This window comes from Nilaparvata lugens, chromosome 5, assembly GCF_014356525.2.
Source record: "Nilaparvata lugens isolate BPH chromosome 5, ASM1435652v1, whole genome shotgun sequence".
Lineage (NCBI taxonomy): Eukaryota > Metazoa > Arthropoda > Insecta > Hemiptera > Delphacidae > Nilaparvata > Nilaparvata lugens.
The window spans coordinates 53,613,197-53,629,762 of record NC_052508.1 but is presented as its reverse complement, the minus strand read 5'-3'; the positions used below and the strand labels follow the sequence as shown (position 1 = coordinate 53,629,762).

At 36.4% G+C, this 16,566-nt stretch overlaps 1 protein-coding gene across 2 annotated transcripts; it reads left to right on the top strand.

The window, feature by feature from the left end:
* Window positions 1-319: 319 nt before the first annotated feature.
* On the top strand, window positions 320-16,021 carry LOC111049817 (malate dehydrogenase). Of its 2 annotated transcripts, none has more exons than XM_022335992.2 (5): window positions 320-1,005; window positions 3,289-3,555; window positions 4,239-4,461; window positions 7,543-7,710; window positions 15,198-16,021. In XM_022335992.2, exons 1-5 carry the CDS (start codon window positions 934-936, stop codon window positions 15,518-15,520), a joined length of 1,053 nt encoding a protein of 350 aa, XP_022191684.1. In that variant the 5' UTR covers window positions 320-933; the 3' UTR covers window positions 15,521-16,021. The 2 variants fall into 2 exon arrangements, with proteins under 2 accessions (XP_022191684.1, XP_022191683.1); XM_022335991.2 differs by lacking the exon at window positions 320-1,005 and adding an exon at window positions 1,296-1,672.
* Window positions 16,022-16,566: the final 545 nt, after the last annotated feature.

Sequence of the window (16,566 nt, the reverse complement as noted above, 5' to 3'; positions counted from 1 at the left end):
AGATTCATCTTCTTTTACTAATAATCACATTTCCATAAATCATGAATAATTATACAAGAGTCATTCAGATTCTCATCAGATTGTTCACACTGGAAAAAGGTCATTCAAATGTGATTTCTGTGATAAGTGTTTTCCTCGACTCGCCACTTTGCATGTACATAGAAAACTTCATACTAAAGAAAAGGAAATTCCTTATAATATTTGCTAATCCGAGTTATTATGTACGCAGTTACATAATTTACAAAAGTTTCTTCATTCGTGTTTTTTTTAAGTTTTTCAGAAGAAATGAGTTTCCAAAAAAATGTTTATTATTAGCCTGATCTTATTTCCACCACTATAAACCAATTTCCAAATGAATAAATAAATAGAAGTATAAATTCATCTTCTTTTACTAATAATCACATTTCCATAAATCATGAATAAATATCCAGTTATAATAATGTGAATATTATCGCGTTTACACAATAGCGGTCAATCACATTAGCTGTTCTTAATTGCTTCAATTATTCTCAAAGTTTTAGCTAAAAGAGTTTTTAAATAATTTCATATTTCTAACTCAGATATTGCTATATCGATCAAATAATTAAGATGAGTATGACCACATATGATTGCTGATTTTGCAATTATATTCTCTCCAGGAAGACCAACAGCTTTCAGAATATTGTTCATTGACATTCTATATTTGCCTTATTTTTGCTTATGTTTTGCATTATTACATTTCCTCGATTACCACTTTGGAAATAACCACAAGATCTCAATATAGTGGAAGAGTAGTCGAAGAGTAAACATCTCATAGCGTAGAGTAGTTTCAATAACAGTAGTAAAAAGTAGGTCAATAACACTCTCAAACAGCAGATACCGTACATCAGGATTATATCAATCGGCAATGATTTCATTCACCAACTTAGCCACCGTATGTACTGATTTTGGAATATGAAGAGGAGGAAGGAGAAGAGGACGGACGTCAACCGGCAGGACCAGGAAAAAAGGATCAGCCAGCAAAAGGTATAATGAATAGCAAAATTACTTTGGTTATGAATTCAGAATTTGAAAAAATATATTAATAAAACAATTTTGGAACTTCATAATTAAGAGTAGCCCTAACAAAGTTAATCTTGATAAGTTTTACAATACTCATATTAGTACAGTGTTCTTAATTTTGTATTCGATTACGGTACCCTATATGTTTTTAATATTTTTACAAAATAAATTAATTTGAATGTTAAAATATTAAATTAATTCTATCCTCACCTCCAGTTTTAGCAATAATTATATACTGTTGACTAAATCATTTCCACTGGAATATTAGGACAAAATAGGAAGCAAAGAAATATAATTTTTAATTATTTCAATTTGTAAAATAAGAAAAAAAAATTTCAATTAAAAGGAAAAGTGAATCATATGGTTGTAAACAGTTTAAAAGACAAGAAAGTCTCACCGTTTACACAAGGTTAAACATTGATTATTTTTCTTGTAATGATAGAGTAGACTCATCTGTTTTATTGGAAATAATCTACGTTCAATATCAATACAGTGAGTGGACTCCACTTTAAGTTTTAAAAATAAATTGTTCTAAAGAATGATGTCCATAATTTGTGCATGTCTTCAAAGGTTCACTCCAATAACTGGAGTTTTCAGACAGCTAACAACTAGCAGCAGCCTTAAAATTCAGGTTAGTTGAATTTATTTTAGTCCTAAACATATTTAATGTTTCTAATATTTTAAGTTATACTAATATTGTCATTTTGTTTCAATTGTTAGAGAAAAAAATTTAATCAGTTTCAGACAAACTATGTAATTAACATTGGTTTGCTATCCTTGTCTCTCATTGGACAAATCAGACAGCTCTATCTTTTTCTAGCTTTGTAACTTTGCCAATTTTTTGCAGCCTATATGTAGACATAAAATGAATTACCAGAATTAATTTTAATCAAAAATGTATTATTAAATTATTGAAAGATATATTTTCTTGGTGAATATAATATATTTAACTCTGGATATAATTTATGATTATCAACAATAATCAGTCAATATTAGGTGTGTATCAGTAGTTATACCAGGATGACTTGAATCACAACTATCTACTATAGTTATAGAGGGTGGTGGACAGACTGATAAACTTGCAAATGAAATTGGCCCTTATTTTGTCCTATAATTTCCACTGACTTAATAACGTGAATGGCCTTGAAGCAATTGCTGTAAAAAATTATCAATCGTTGTATTTATTATTTTTGTTGTTGAAATATCAAAGATTGAAAGAATAATATAAAAATAAATAATGCCGTTAAATTCCTCAAATAATAGGCAAAGTCAAATAATTAATACAGTAGGCTACGACAAAAGATAAAATTAAGTTAAGTTTATTAAGATGTTGATGTTGTCAATAACATTACCATATACGGTACGTATTAAATCTTAGCCAAATTACACATTGCAGAATGCAACATCAACGTCATATTCTTTCAATTATGGAGAAATACCACACTATCTCCTCCCATACAGTCGAATCAATAAAGATTTTTTAAAGTTTATTGTAACATGTCATTATAAAATTGTTGAAATCTGACAGGTGAGCGTATAACGTAAATGGTCTGAATGCCATTTCTGTAGGAAAATTTATCAAGTGTTTTGAATTAATGAATTTATGCCAAAAACAAAATACAAAAAATAAATATAATCTACAGCACTAAACCAAAGTACATATAAGAATTCAGGAACTGTCAATTTATTTAATTAGAAGTAATCACAAAATAATATCCATATTCATAATATTAGAGATAATAATTATTGAATAAAGATTTAATTATCCTACTAACAATTCAATTCGTTTATTTCCACTTGGCATAACAATACATGTACATATATTTGATCTTTTACAAAATAAAAATAACATTTTTGCATAAACAGTACACAGAACATATTGATAAAGTGGAATTCCCCCAGTAAGACTATGCGTCTGAGTTTGGGGGACAGCAGTATAATTATAATATGTAAGTAGTCATATGGTATTCTAATTACTATAAATATTACAATATGTGTGATTAAAATATTACAAAATAAGATTCAGATAACAGTAGATGAATTATAAAAGTAATAACATTATAGTGTTGGGTGTAACTTGATATTCCGAGTGGGAGAGCAAGAGGACCCAAAAACCGGCGATAATTCATTGTTTTATAAGCCTTTATTATATTTTGAAAATCTCTAATAGAGATTTTTTGAATTACTGTAAAGTACGGTACAATAAATGTGACTATGGAAAATTGTGTGTTGAACAAACGGTGACAGGTGAGCGTAGTAGGTGCCGCCGGAGGTATCGGCCAGAAGCTTTCACTGTTGCTAAAGGTGTCGCCGCAGGTAAGCGCGCTCAAACTGTATGACGTGATGAACTGCGCAGGCGTAGCCATGGACCTGAGTCACATCAACACGAGCACAACGGTGCAAGGCTTCAACGGCCAGGCCAATCTACACCAGGCACTGCAAGGCTCCAGGATTGTCGTCGTTACGGCAGGCTTGCCCAGGCAACCCAACCAGACAAGGGCTGATCTCTTCAAGGTACAGTGTTTTCAAATTTCATGACGTGAATTGAAGTAGAATAGAATGAAGAAGAATATTTATTCATCAAGATATTACACTTTGATACACGTGTATGTATTCAAAAATCTATGCATCTTTTATTGTCAAGAGAGAAATCAAGATAAGAATGCATAAGCAATACAAAAACACTTTGACAAATAATTACACTGAAAGCAAGTAATTAATGGCACTACCATAAAAATAACAAGATATCTTGATTATTTTTCTCTGGCACTTCTCAGCCAGAATTCTGTCCCGCATTAATAACATATTTTACTGTGTCATTATATATAATTATATTATTAGCCTAGGTATAATTGGCTAACCACTAACTCATCATTGCAGATTAATTATTTGTTAGTTATTATAAATATTATCAATTTTTTCTGAGTATGTGATCATGCCCATATAGTGATCATGTGATGACCACATGAGCTCTAGGATTGTGTGTGGGTATTAAGGATGATGATAATGAGAGGTGTCGAGTGGCCCTTGTACTAATACATTGTCAATTTTGAATTTACAAACATGAACAGTTTTCAACTGATTGAGGTTATTCATTCATAATGATCTATATTATTTATTTAAATATCTACACATGGATGGATTTTATTTGGAATATTGTCTTGAATTGAATGCGCTAATTATGTTGGACTTGACAGGTAAACGCAGACATAGTTCGTGACATTATCCGCGTGGTGGCGACCGCCTGTCCAGACGCTCTGGTGGCGTTGGTCACCAATCCAGTGAACAGCGTGGTGCCTGTCGCTGCGAGGGTGCTGCAAGACGCCGGGGTGTATGACCCTCGGCGCCTGTTCGGCGTCACGACGCTTGACGTCGTCAGAGCCAACACGTTTCTGGGTCAGATGTTGTGCAAGGATCCTGGTCAGTTTAAACGTGTCTTAAAATAATTTCATTACAATTTATCGTCTTCATGTTCTGATTTACTTCAATTATGGAAGTTTTAAAATCATTTCCTGATGCTCCATAGGCAGTATTTTACTACTTATTGTTTCGATAGGAATTTTACTGCTAGAAATAGATTTCCATTGTAGGGAATGGTAGGTGGCTAGACGCGCAGTATTAATTATCCTGCACCAGTAAAAATTACAGAAAAATGTCATGATCATGCGGCGAGTGTAAAGAACTGGTTCATTTTACGAGCAGTAGGCTAGACTTTTGCCGAGCTGTTTTTATAAGTGCAGAGCTTATTGATGGTACATACTTTGCTGCACTTATTGAGCTATATAAGGAAGCTTAAGGAAGTGAGTGGAAAGAGGAGAAGAAAATTAGAGAAATAAGATATGGTTTAATATCTATCAGGAACATAGAGTAGCAGCCAGGCCCGGAACTAGGTGTTTTTTGATGGGGGCAAAGATTCGTCTGCCGCCCCCTCCCCCATTTTATTATTAGCAATTTAATACATAACATATTAGGAGGTGAAAACGTGACATATCAATTTATGAAAAACTTAAATTTATTTCAACTACAACTGTTTGCATTACACATCAGGGGTGCCTACAGGGGGGGGGGGACAGAAGCCAATGGCGTCATACACATTTTTGGAGGGGATTAATTTTAACCTAGAGGACCGATTCTCTAATAATTTTTATTTTATTCATTCTTTTATTATTATTTTTATTTGCTCATTCTTTTATTCATTACTCCTTTGGATTTCCCAACGATATAAATGATGAGCTCCTACTGAAATAAACGACTTAGATCAGTGTAAGCGCCAGCTTACTGGTTTTTGGAAATCGTATCGAGAATTTTAATTTGAGGATTCTCCCGCACTTGGATTAGCTGGCAGGCTTTCAACTTGTCAATCAACTGGCAATATTGTCGATATGGATCAACTGATCGATCGACATCAATCAGATCGAATATTCGGGAATGTATAGTTTCAGTACATGCGCATAAACGCAAGAACATTCATCTACAAGAACATCTAGTGTTATGCTGGCTAGGAAAAATACTATTTGAGCTACAGTATACTTGCAAGCAGCAAGCAGTCCTTACCTTCCAGCACCGAGTTGAAATTTTAAACAGCTTGCAATCAATACTTACTTGAGTTGCAACAAATCTCTTGCAATATTTTTTATTGCACTCTGCAATGTTTGAAGACTATTAAATTTATCATTATAAAAAATTAGTATTTTTCTTAAATTTAACAAAGATAGGTATATTTTTTGAAAATAAGAGACAATGTCAACCAGGGGTTTGGGTGACTTTGTCTCACTTTGAAAAATATATGGGAAAAATAATTTTAAAGAGTTAGACAAAGTGAAACCAACTGTTAACCTTTAAAATGAACAATGACATAAAAAAAATGAAATCCACTTCAAAAAATCACAAATTATTTATTGAAAAATATTCCAGTTTCTGCTGCCTGAAAATCTTATGGCATGATGGCTGCAACTGCAGAATAAGCAAAAAATGAATATAGAGAACGTATTAATTTTAAGCAAGGTGAATATTTTGTTTTATTAGGTAGAATACATGAAGGCAAACATAAAATGTACTCGCCAATATCATAAGTCTTTTAGAAATAAGTTTTTTAATACAAAGTTTTCCGACAACAAAATCACAAGATGAACAAGCAGTTAGGTTTTATGTGGATAATTCAACTAATATATCGAGATTCGACAATATATCGATTGTAGAACCTCGATAATGATCAGGGCTACGGGTATCAATGTTGAACATCGATTTCGGATAGCAGAGATCGGAGATAAACTGATTTGAATATTTTTCCGCGAGGTGGGACAAAGTCACCCCGGTCGACGGTATGTACTTGAAGCAACAATATTTCGTATTTAAGACTCCTAAAGTTGTAGTTTGTGAGGCGTACAGCCCCAACATTCAGCTTACTTGTTATTCAATAGTCCCATATCCCACTCTCACTCGTTTAACAGGAAGATCTAAAAATAAGGGGGGATTTTTAGTTCATTCGATGGGGGATTGGCGTCATAGACGTTGGGGGGGATAGACTGTTACACATTAGATTACAACATATTAATAAAAATAATTATAAATATTATTTATTGTAACTTTTTTTGTAATTTTCTGTCTAATTTTATACTTAACAATTTTTTTTCTAATTTATAGTACATAAACTATAAAGTTATTGTGTATTCCAAAAAAATACTCGCTTAACTACGATGCAAATAATAGTTAGACTGTTTTAAGACAAACTATTCAATAAGCCACACTTTAATGATCTCAGTTCAGAGAGAGGAAATATGAGTTCAAATACTTATTAATATTATTATTACCTACAACAATGCTCCAAATATTTTTCCAATACCGTTTTTACATTTTACTTATTGGTTTTTATTTATTCCTTTTACTTTTTTGCCGCTCCCCAAATTCTGCTGCCCGGGGCAGCTGCCCCCTTTGCCTCCCCCCCCTAGTTCCGGGCCTGGTAGCAGCAAGCAAGCTCACAAATCAGAAGGTACTTTAATGTGTTAACTTCTCATAGATATTGAATGTATCTCAGATAAATAAATAATTCACACCCGCATTCTCCAGCTATGAGAGTCATGGTAATGACAGCTGAATGTCTCAAACCACATCGGAAAATGCATAACAACTATTGAGCCTTAAAGCCTATTAGTTGTTGGAACAACCACCCTTCCAACACAAGTACCGAGAGCACGTTACCTACCTTATCTGAGCGATAGAGCCCATCACTCCAACCGCCAAGTCTTCATCTATCTTTCTACTTTCTTTTAACATAAATTAGAATACATTCAGAGAGATTCACTGTGAACTGTCAGCATAGGATAACTCATAGATAACATATACGATCCATTCAACAATACGACACGGTTTGAAGTGAATCTATTTCTTCATACATCTAGCACAGTTATAACAGTTTATTGTAATCCTTACTTCCAAATTTGCTAGACCTTTATTCAATGACATAGGCCTAATAACATTTTTTTCAAAAACAATTGTTTTCAGCTACTCTTAAAGTTCCTGTGATTGGAGGACATTCGGCCGAAACAATGTTGCCAGTTTTCTCACAGACATCGCCCTGTTTGGACTTCAATTCGATTGATTCGTTGAAAATCAGAGAGCTGAGAGAAGAAGTACAGAAGGCTGGAACTAAGGTGGTCAATGCTAAAGAAGGTAAAAAATATTGTGTAGAATTTTTAATTGAATCCTTACATATCAGAAGATTTCTGAAAAACTACTAGGGCCTAATGACAGCCACTGAACCCGTGATGCAGTCTGCGCAACAAAAAAGCTTAGCAATCATATACAGGTGTCAGAGTATAAAAGTCAATAAGTCAAGGCATTTCCTTCTATTCGCTTTCAAAGATTATTAGATCAAAAAATAATAAATAGAGCTCAAATGCGAATTGTTCCAATAGCTTTTTTACTAATTGTTACTACAAACAAATACAAATATCCAAATTTAAAATTGTTTGTTTTATCCTAATCTATATTCTCAGATTATGATTTGGTGTAGAAAATTGAAATGGACATAACCTATGTATAATATTTGGACAATTTGAAACTAAATTAGGAAATTGAAAAAGTTTTGGGCAATAGCCTGTTTTTTTTCTTTTCCGATCATTCTATTACTTGATACTTGTTGTCGTTGTCGAATACTGGGGGATTCCAGATAGACAGTGCCATGAACAAGGTTGGTTGGTAGACATTTTGGCTAGTCATTGGAGTAGAACTGATTCAAAAAAGGGGCTCGTCCTCAAGCTCAGCAAATGAGTAGAGTGGCCTGTCGTTCAGCTTCAGCTTCACTGTGCTAAGCAGTTTATCTCTTGGTAAATTCCTCACTTCGCTGGGCAGCCTGTGGAACATTCGAATGGCTGCTGCTGGGTAGCTGTTGTAGGTGCTGCTCAATCGTGTGTGGGATGCCTCAAGGTCAGCAGCTCGGCGCTTATTGTGGCTGTGGATTTCACCTCTTCTCGTCCAGTCTTCCTGGTTGTCCATCAGGTGTGATAGTGAGCAGAACACGTACTGACTGTAGATGGTGAGGATCCTCATACCTTTGAAGAGAGGTTTACAGTGGTCCCTACTTCCCGAGATTGTGATTGTTCGCCGGACTGCTCTTTTTTGGAGGAGCAGCACATCCTTTGCTGCTGGTACATGTCTCCACAGGATCAGTCCATACATGATGTGGCTGTGAAAGAGTGAGTGGTATGCCATCACCAAACTATCCCTGCCTACCACATGTCTGAGCTTTCTTAGCAGGTATATTACCCTGGAAAGCTTTCGACACACTTCTGACACATGGTGACTCCATCTCAGCCTTCCATCCAGCCAGAAGCCAAGCAACTGGACCGGTTCTGCCTCCTGCCGTCGCAGTGAGCAAATGAGGGTATTTGTTTTGTCCTCATTCAGCTTTAGCTTGTTTGATGAGAACCACTTTTTAGCGCTGCATAGCAGTTCTGCAGATCTTGAAATGGCCTCATCACTTGTTGGACCTCTCGCTGTTATTGTAGTGTCATCTGCAAAAATCACTGCTTCCTCGTTTGCTGTGAAATCATTCATGAGGAGAATGAACAGCAAGGGTCCCAACACTGAACCCTTTGGTACACCATGCTCTACTCTCCTGATTCTTGAAGTCGCTTCCTTTATTGAAATAGCTTGCATTTTATTTTGCAAGTAGTTTACAATTGTTTTCAGCACGGTCCCTTTCATGCCATACATTTCAAGCTTTTTGATGAGTAAGTCATGTGGCACACAATCAAAAGCCTTACTCAGGTCGCACATTGTGAGGGCCAGGGCTTCATCACCCTCAAAGGCACTTTATATCTTGCTGGTCAGGGTGAGCAATGCACTTGTAGTTGAGCGCCCATTTCTGAAGCCATGTTGGGATTTTGCCAGGATTTCGTTCCCCTCCAGAAAGGAGACTCATGCCAGTTAATAGAACTGATAAATAGCTATACAGAGTATGAATTTGAAAAAAAATCGGTCAAGTTATTTTGAGAAAATCCTGAAAAACAGGGTTTTTTAGTAATTATCCGCCATTTTTCTCAAGTATATTACGGAGCTCCTGCAATTTTCTCAGAAATGATACTCATGTCAGTTGATAGGGCTTATGAATAGCTATCCATGGTATGAATTTAAAGAAAATCGTTAGAGCCGTTTTCGAGAAAACCGTGAATAACATGGTTTTTTAGTGATTATCCGCCATTTTTCACAAGAATATTACGGAGCTCCTGCAATTTTCCCAGAAATGAGACTCATGTCAGTTGATAGGGCTTATAAATAGCTATCCATGGTAAAAATTTGAAAAAAATCGTTAGAGCCGTTTTCGAGAAAACCGTGAAAAACATGGTTTTTTAGTAATTATCCGCCATTTTTTCCGCCATTTTGAATTCAATTTTATTGAATTTCTTATTGTCAGATCCTCATGGTATAAGGACCTTAAGTTTAAAATTTCAAGTCAATCGGTTGATTAGGAATGGAGTTATCGTGTTCACAGACATACACACACACACATACACACACACACATACACACACACATACACACACACAGACCAACACCCAAAAATCATGTTTTTGGACTCAGGGGACCTTGAAACGTATAGAAAACTTGAAATTAGGGTACCTTAATTTTTTTGGAAAGCAATACTTTCCTTACCTATGGTAGTAGGGCAAGGAAAGTAAAAAATTAAGGTACCCCAATTTCAAGTTTTCTATACGTTTCAAGGTCCCCTGAGTCCAAAAACATGATTTTTGGGTGTGTGTCTGTGTGTGTGTGTGTGTATGTGTGTGTGTGTGTGTGTGTATGTATGTATGTCTGTGAACACGATAACTCCATTTCTACTTAACCGATTGTCTTGAAATTGTAAACTTAAGGTCCTTATACCATGAGGACACGACAATAAGAAATTCAATAAAATGCTATTCAAGATGGCGGAAAAAATGGTGGATAATTTATTACTAAAAAACCATGTTTTTCACGATTTTCTCAAAAACGGCTCTAACGATTTTCTTCAAATTTATACAATGGATAGCTATTTATAAGCCCTATGAACTGACATGAGTCTCATTTCTGGGAAAATTGCAGGAGCTCCATAATATTCATGAGAAAAATGGCGGATAATTACTAAAAAACCATGTTTTTCACGATTTTCTCAAAAACGGCTCTAACGATTTTCTTCAAATTTATACCATGGATAGCTATTTATAAGCCCTATGAACTGACATGAGTCTCATTTCTGGGAAAATTGCAGGAGCTCCTGAGAAAAATGGCGGATAATTACTAAAAAAACATGTTTTTCACTGTTTTCTCGAAAACGGCTCCAACGATTTTCTTCAAATTTATACCATAGATAGCTATTTAAAAGCCCTATCAACTGATATGAGTCTCATTTCTGGGAAAATTGCAGGAGCTCCGTAATATTCTTGAGAAAAATGGCGGATAATTACTAAAAAACCATGTTTTTCACGGTTTGCAGGAGCTCCGTAATATTCCTGTGTAGAATTTTTAATTGAATCCTTACATATCAGAAGATTTCTGAAAAACTACTAGGGCCTAATGACAGCCACTGAACCCGTGATGCAGTCTGCGCAACAAAAAAGCTTAGCAATCATATACAGGTGTCAGAGTATAAAAGTCAATAAGTCAAGGCATTTCCTTCTATTCGCTTTCAAAGATTATTAGATCAAAAAATAATAAATAGAGCTCAAATGCGAATTGTTCCAATAGCTTTTTTACTAATTGTTACTACAAACAAATACAAATATCCAAATTTAAAATTGTTTGTTTTATCCTAATCTATATTCTCAGATTATGATTTGGTGTAGAAAATTGAAATGGACATAACCTATGTATAATATTTGGACAATTTGAAACTAAATTAGGAAATTGAAAAAGTTTTGGGCAATAGCCTGTTTTTTTTTCTTTTCCGATCATTCTATTACTTGATACTTGTTGTCGTTGTCGAATACTGGGGGATTCCAGATAGACAGTGCCATGAACAAGGTTGGTTGGTAGCCATTTTGGCTAGTCATTGGAGTAGAACTGATTCAAAAAAGGGGCTCGTCCTCAAGCTCAGCAAATGAGTAGAGTGGCCTGTCGCTCAGCTTCAGCTTCACTGTGCTAAGCAGCTTATCTCTTGGTAAATTTCTCACTTCGCTGGGCAGCCTGTTGAACATTTGAATGGCTGCTGCTGCTTAGCTGTTGTAGGTGCTGCTCAATCGTGTGTGGGATGCCTCAAGGTCAGCAGCTCGGCGCGTATTTCACCTCTTCTCGTCCAGTCTTCCTGGTTGTCCATCAGGTGTGATAGTGAGCAGAACACGTACTGACTGTAGATGGTGAGGATCCCCATACCCTTGAAGAGAGGTTTACAGTGGTCCCTACTTCCCGAGAATGTGATTGTTCGCCAGACTGCTCTTTTTTGGAGGAGCAGCACATCCTTTGCTGCTGGTACATGTCCCCACAGGATCAGTCCATACATGATGTGGTTGTGAAAGAGTGAGTGGTATGCCATCACCAAACTATCCCTGCCTACCACATGTCTGAGCTTTCTTAGCAGGTATATTACCCTGGAAAGCTTTTGACACACTTCTGACACATGGTGACTCCATCTCAGCCTTCCATCCAGCCAGAAGCCAAGCAACTGGACCGGTTCTGCCTCCTGCCGTCGCAGTGAGCAAATGAGGGTATTTGTTTTGTCCTCATTCAGCTTTAGTTTGTTTGATGAGAACCACTTTTTTGCGCTGCATAGCAGTTCTGCAGATCTTGAAATGGCCTCATCACTTGTTGGACCTCTCGCTGTTATTGTAGTGTCATCTGCAAAAATCACTGCTTCCTCGTTTGCTGTGAAATCATTCATGAGGAGAATGAACAGCAAGGGTCCCAACACTGAACCCTTTGGTACACCATGCTCTACTCTCCTGATTCTTGAAGTCGCTTCCTTTATTGAAATAGCTTGCATTTTATTTTGCAAGTAGTTTACAATTGTTTTCAGCACGGTCCCTTTCATGCCATACATTTCAAGCTTTTTGATGAGTAAGTCATGTGGCACACAATCAAAAGCCTTACTCAGGTCGCACATTGTGAGGGCCAGGGCTTCATCACCCTCAAAGGCACTTTATATCTTGCTGGTCAGGGTGAGCAATGCACTTGTAGTTGAGCGCCCATTTCTGAAGCCATGTTGGGATTTTGCCAGGATTTCGTTCCCCTCCAGAAATTCTGTGAGTTGCACCTTCATTTCTGTCTCGATGACCTTGGACAAAATTGGGACTATTGATATTGGTCGAAAATTAGATGGGGTGCTGGTGTCTCCTTTCTTGTGGATCGGTATTGTTCTTGAAATCTTCAGTAGATCTGAGAACTTACCCACACTGAGACAATCATTTATTGCCCTTGCCATTGGTCTTGCTATTAAGTGTGCTGTGGATTTCAAGATAAAAGGTGACAGGCCATAAATGTCCTGTGTTTTGGAGTTCTTCAATCCTCTGATAATGTTCTGTATCCTCCTTCCACACATACATACTTACACCACCTCTGGAGTTGCCAACAACTGGATCGTGGTCCCTGTTTCGTCCAGGTCCTTCAACACATTACCAGCAGCCTCAACAAAATAATTGTTGAAATCGTCTGGGCTGAGTGGAGAGTCTACCTGGGGCTTCTTTGGACGATGTTCATTGATCACATCCCAATTGCACTTGCACTTTGCACTTGTTGTCTGCATTCATGATGATGTTGGCTGTGTGCTCTCTCTTTGCATGTCTGTCATTCCTTCGGTACTCATTGTTTACTCTCAGGTAGAGCCTGTAGCTGTTTTGTCTCTTTTCTTGTGTTTCGGCTGTCTTGTATTGATGGTTTAGCAGCATCACTAGGTTCTTCTGCCTACAGAGATCCCCTGTGAACCATATTCTCTCGTTTGAAGTGTGTTGAAGACCTCTATTGAGTCTTGTGAATTTCCTCATCACTTTAGGGTATACAGAGTTGAAAGCGCTTATGTACCCAGTAATCAATAATCAAATGTCAGTTCTGGATGTGTGGTGCTGAATATTTGATTCCAGTTTATGCTGCACAATTTCTGACAGAGCTCTGGAATTTGCTCTTCTCTGACTACTCTGGTGCAGGGTTGTAATTTGATTTCCATGCAATTTCAGCTTTTCCAGCCTCCTGTTGGATCTGGAAGACAACCGCGCAGTGGTCTGAAATCATGGGGTTAACTACTTTAACTGTATAATGTTTGTTTTAACTGTATTGTTTGTGCTAACCCAGTAAATAAATAAATAGATGAATAAATAATTGTTACAATAGTTCCAAAAAAATACTGTTTCAATACCTTCTATGTTGAGTTGTGTCAGAGGCTGAGTCTAATCTGAGAAAAATTTTCACATATTTTTGGTAACGGACTCAAGAGAAAAACTTTTTCACAGCTTGGAAAATGCTCTCAAAGCGTCAACTGGTTCACTGTTTGTCCAAAAACATATTGATTTTGTTGACCATACTTTTCATTTTCATAAACTTTTTGGTTAGGGCTACTCTTAATTATCAAGAAATAAAAATAAAAAATTCACCCTTTTAAAATGCGAACTCACTTGAAAATGACATTAATGTTGAAACATGTTATGAGTGAAAATGTTTGAAAAGATTGCTTCGATTTTTTATTTTTATTTATGGTTTAATATTTATGTTTGTCAAACATTCTCTGTGTGGATAAAGACGAAGTCTCAACAAACTAAATCAATCCAGGTTTCACAATCTTAGATCAGCCATACAATTCAACAATAATTATTTCATGATGCATTTATGCAATAGATTAAATGCTGTTCTCATCGTTTGAATCCGTGTAATCATTGAAAAATCACGATGTTTTGGCACGTATAATAGAAGTCTCGTTGTTTGACTTGTGAAATCACAAAGCAAGCTGTGTGTTTCACGTTACACAGTGCCATTCAACAGGACAATGAAAATTCTATTAACCTTCCGGTAGTCGCGCCCTACTCAATCACACGAGCAGTCGCGTGTTGTATTTTTTACAACATCCAATTTTCCAAGTGTTATGTACTCTGTTTACTGTCAAAATATATTGATTAATTTTATAATCACTTTTCTATCTTCTTGGATTATTTTACGCCTATGAACATTTTGATGATTATCATTTCATAGCCCAATAAGGAAAACCAAGCAAAGCCATTAATTCTGCGTTATTGGTTCGTTTTTTACAGTCCCCGTAGACAGTCTTTTCCTATCTTATTGCACAGTGCGACTTATGCACTGTCGCGACTAAATGGCACCTGAAGAATGAACCATTCCTCGGTTGATACTGTAACTCAGTGGAGTGATGTGGAAAAAGTTTTGGAATGCATAGGTGACTCATTCACTGACACCACCCCATTCAATAGTTTTGTGCAGCAAAAAAACTGACACTGTTGTAATTTTTACAACAGCGCGACTACCAGAAGGTTAAGCAATCTTTGAATATAACTTTTTTAAACTAATGACAGCCACTGTGTAAGTTATACTGTACCAATTTATACACCTGGCTTGTATCAAAACAAAGTTTATGTTAGTGTTCTCATATTTGTAGGTTCTATTTCCATTTTAAGGGATTGAGAATAAATTGCTTTTATATTAATTTATCAGCAAAAATTGAATACGCGATTTTTGGCTGACAGGTCTAGGCTCAGCCACCCTCTCGATGGCCTACGCAGCGGCCCGCTTCGTCATCTCACTGTGCCGCGGTCTGAACGGTGAGAGTGACGTCATAGAGTGCACCTACGTTGAGTCTGACGTCACCGACGCAAAATTCTTCTCAACAGCTGTTCTGCTCGGCCCCGAAGGCGTCAAGAAGAACCTCGGCTACGGCAAGCTGATAGATGACGAGTGCAAACTGCTCAATGCACTCATGCCTCAGCTGATTGCTGATATCGAGATGGGCGAGAGCTATGACAAGAAATCAGCTGATCAGGATAAGAAGGACCCGTGCAAGAAGAAATGATGTGCGGAGATGGAATCAGCTGATAAGAATGACTTTTGCAAGGCGAGATGAGCTACAAGTTTAAAGCAGCTGATTAGAAGGATTCTTGTAAAAGTAATGATGTGCGACCTACATAAACTAATAATCTGATATAGATGGTTCAGTCACGAGAAAAAGCTTGTAATTGCAGCGGTCTGCAATGAAGACTGGAGCTTTTTCTTACGACCGAACTGTAGGTAGTTTAGGTATGGAGTTTGAGCTTTTTCTTGTGACGGAAAATCAGATGGTTCAGCCATACAGACCGAGCTTTTTCTCATGACCGAACTATAGAGGGTTCAGCCATGAAAAAAAGCTTGATCCCACTGATAAGGCCGCTACAAATACAAGCTTTTCCTGTTGACTGAACCATCTTTGTTATATAACAAAGACACTTGCAGCAAGAAGAAATGAAGTGCTAGTTTTTTTTCAGTGGCTGACTGACTGTTTGTGTTGTTGATATTAAAATATATTTTAGATTCTGTTGATGTGGTTTTTATTGTTTATGGAAATTGTCAGGTACATTGTTATATAAAAAAGTTAAAATTGTCACAATAATTTATTTAGCCTACAGTGCTATTAATTTATACTTACAAATTTGTGCTTGTAATAGTTATTTTTCCTGTCTTCCTGACTGTAAAAATGAGTATATTATAGTCAGGAGCTAACTTTTTGCTCTCTCAAATGTATTCTGGCCTATATAGGCCTAAGCGAATATTTTCATATTTTTTATTTGTGTATAAGATATAGGCCTACTGTATACCATATTGATACTCAACTGTCAAATTAATTGTATAATTGTAACTTGAGCCATAATAAAACTCGAGATTGAATCAGCTTACTTCAATTTGATACTCTGAACTCTGCAAGAAGGTGCCCCAACCAGTGAACCAGACAAATAATGAGCCTAAAGAGATTGCTACGCTACTTGCCCACTTATGAAATTATTTTATCTACTGCGCATGGGTAGGCCTACTTTATTTTAGATTGATTTTGACTGTGCCTAGTCTCCTGTGAAATAAATTCTGATG

Excerpts from the sequence above, each read along its gene's own strand:
- LOC111049817 (XM_022335991.2), top strand. The coding sequence starts at position 1,580 with ATGATGTCCATAATTTGTGCATGTCTTCAAAGGTTCACTCCAATAACT. Across the intron at positions 3,556-4,238 it reads CAAGGGCTGATCTCTTCAAG|GTAAACGCAGACATAGTTCG; the intron begins GTACAGTGTTTT and ends TGGACTTGACAG. Across the intron at positions 4,462-7,542 it reads GATGTTGTGCAAGGATCCTG|CTACTCTTAAAGTTCCTGTG; the intron begins GTCAGTTTAAAC and ends AATTGTTTTCAG.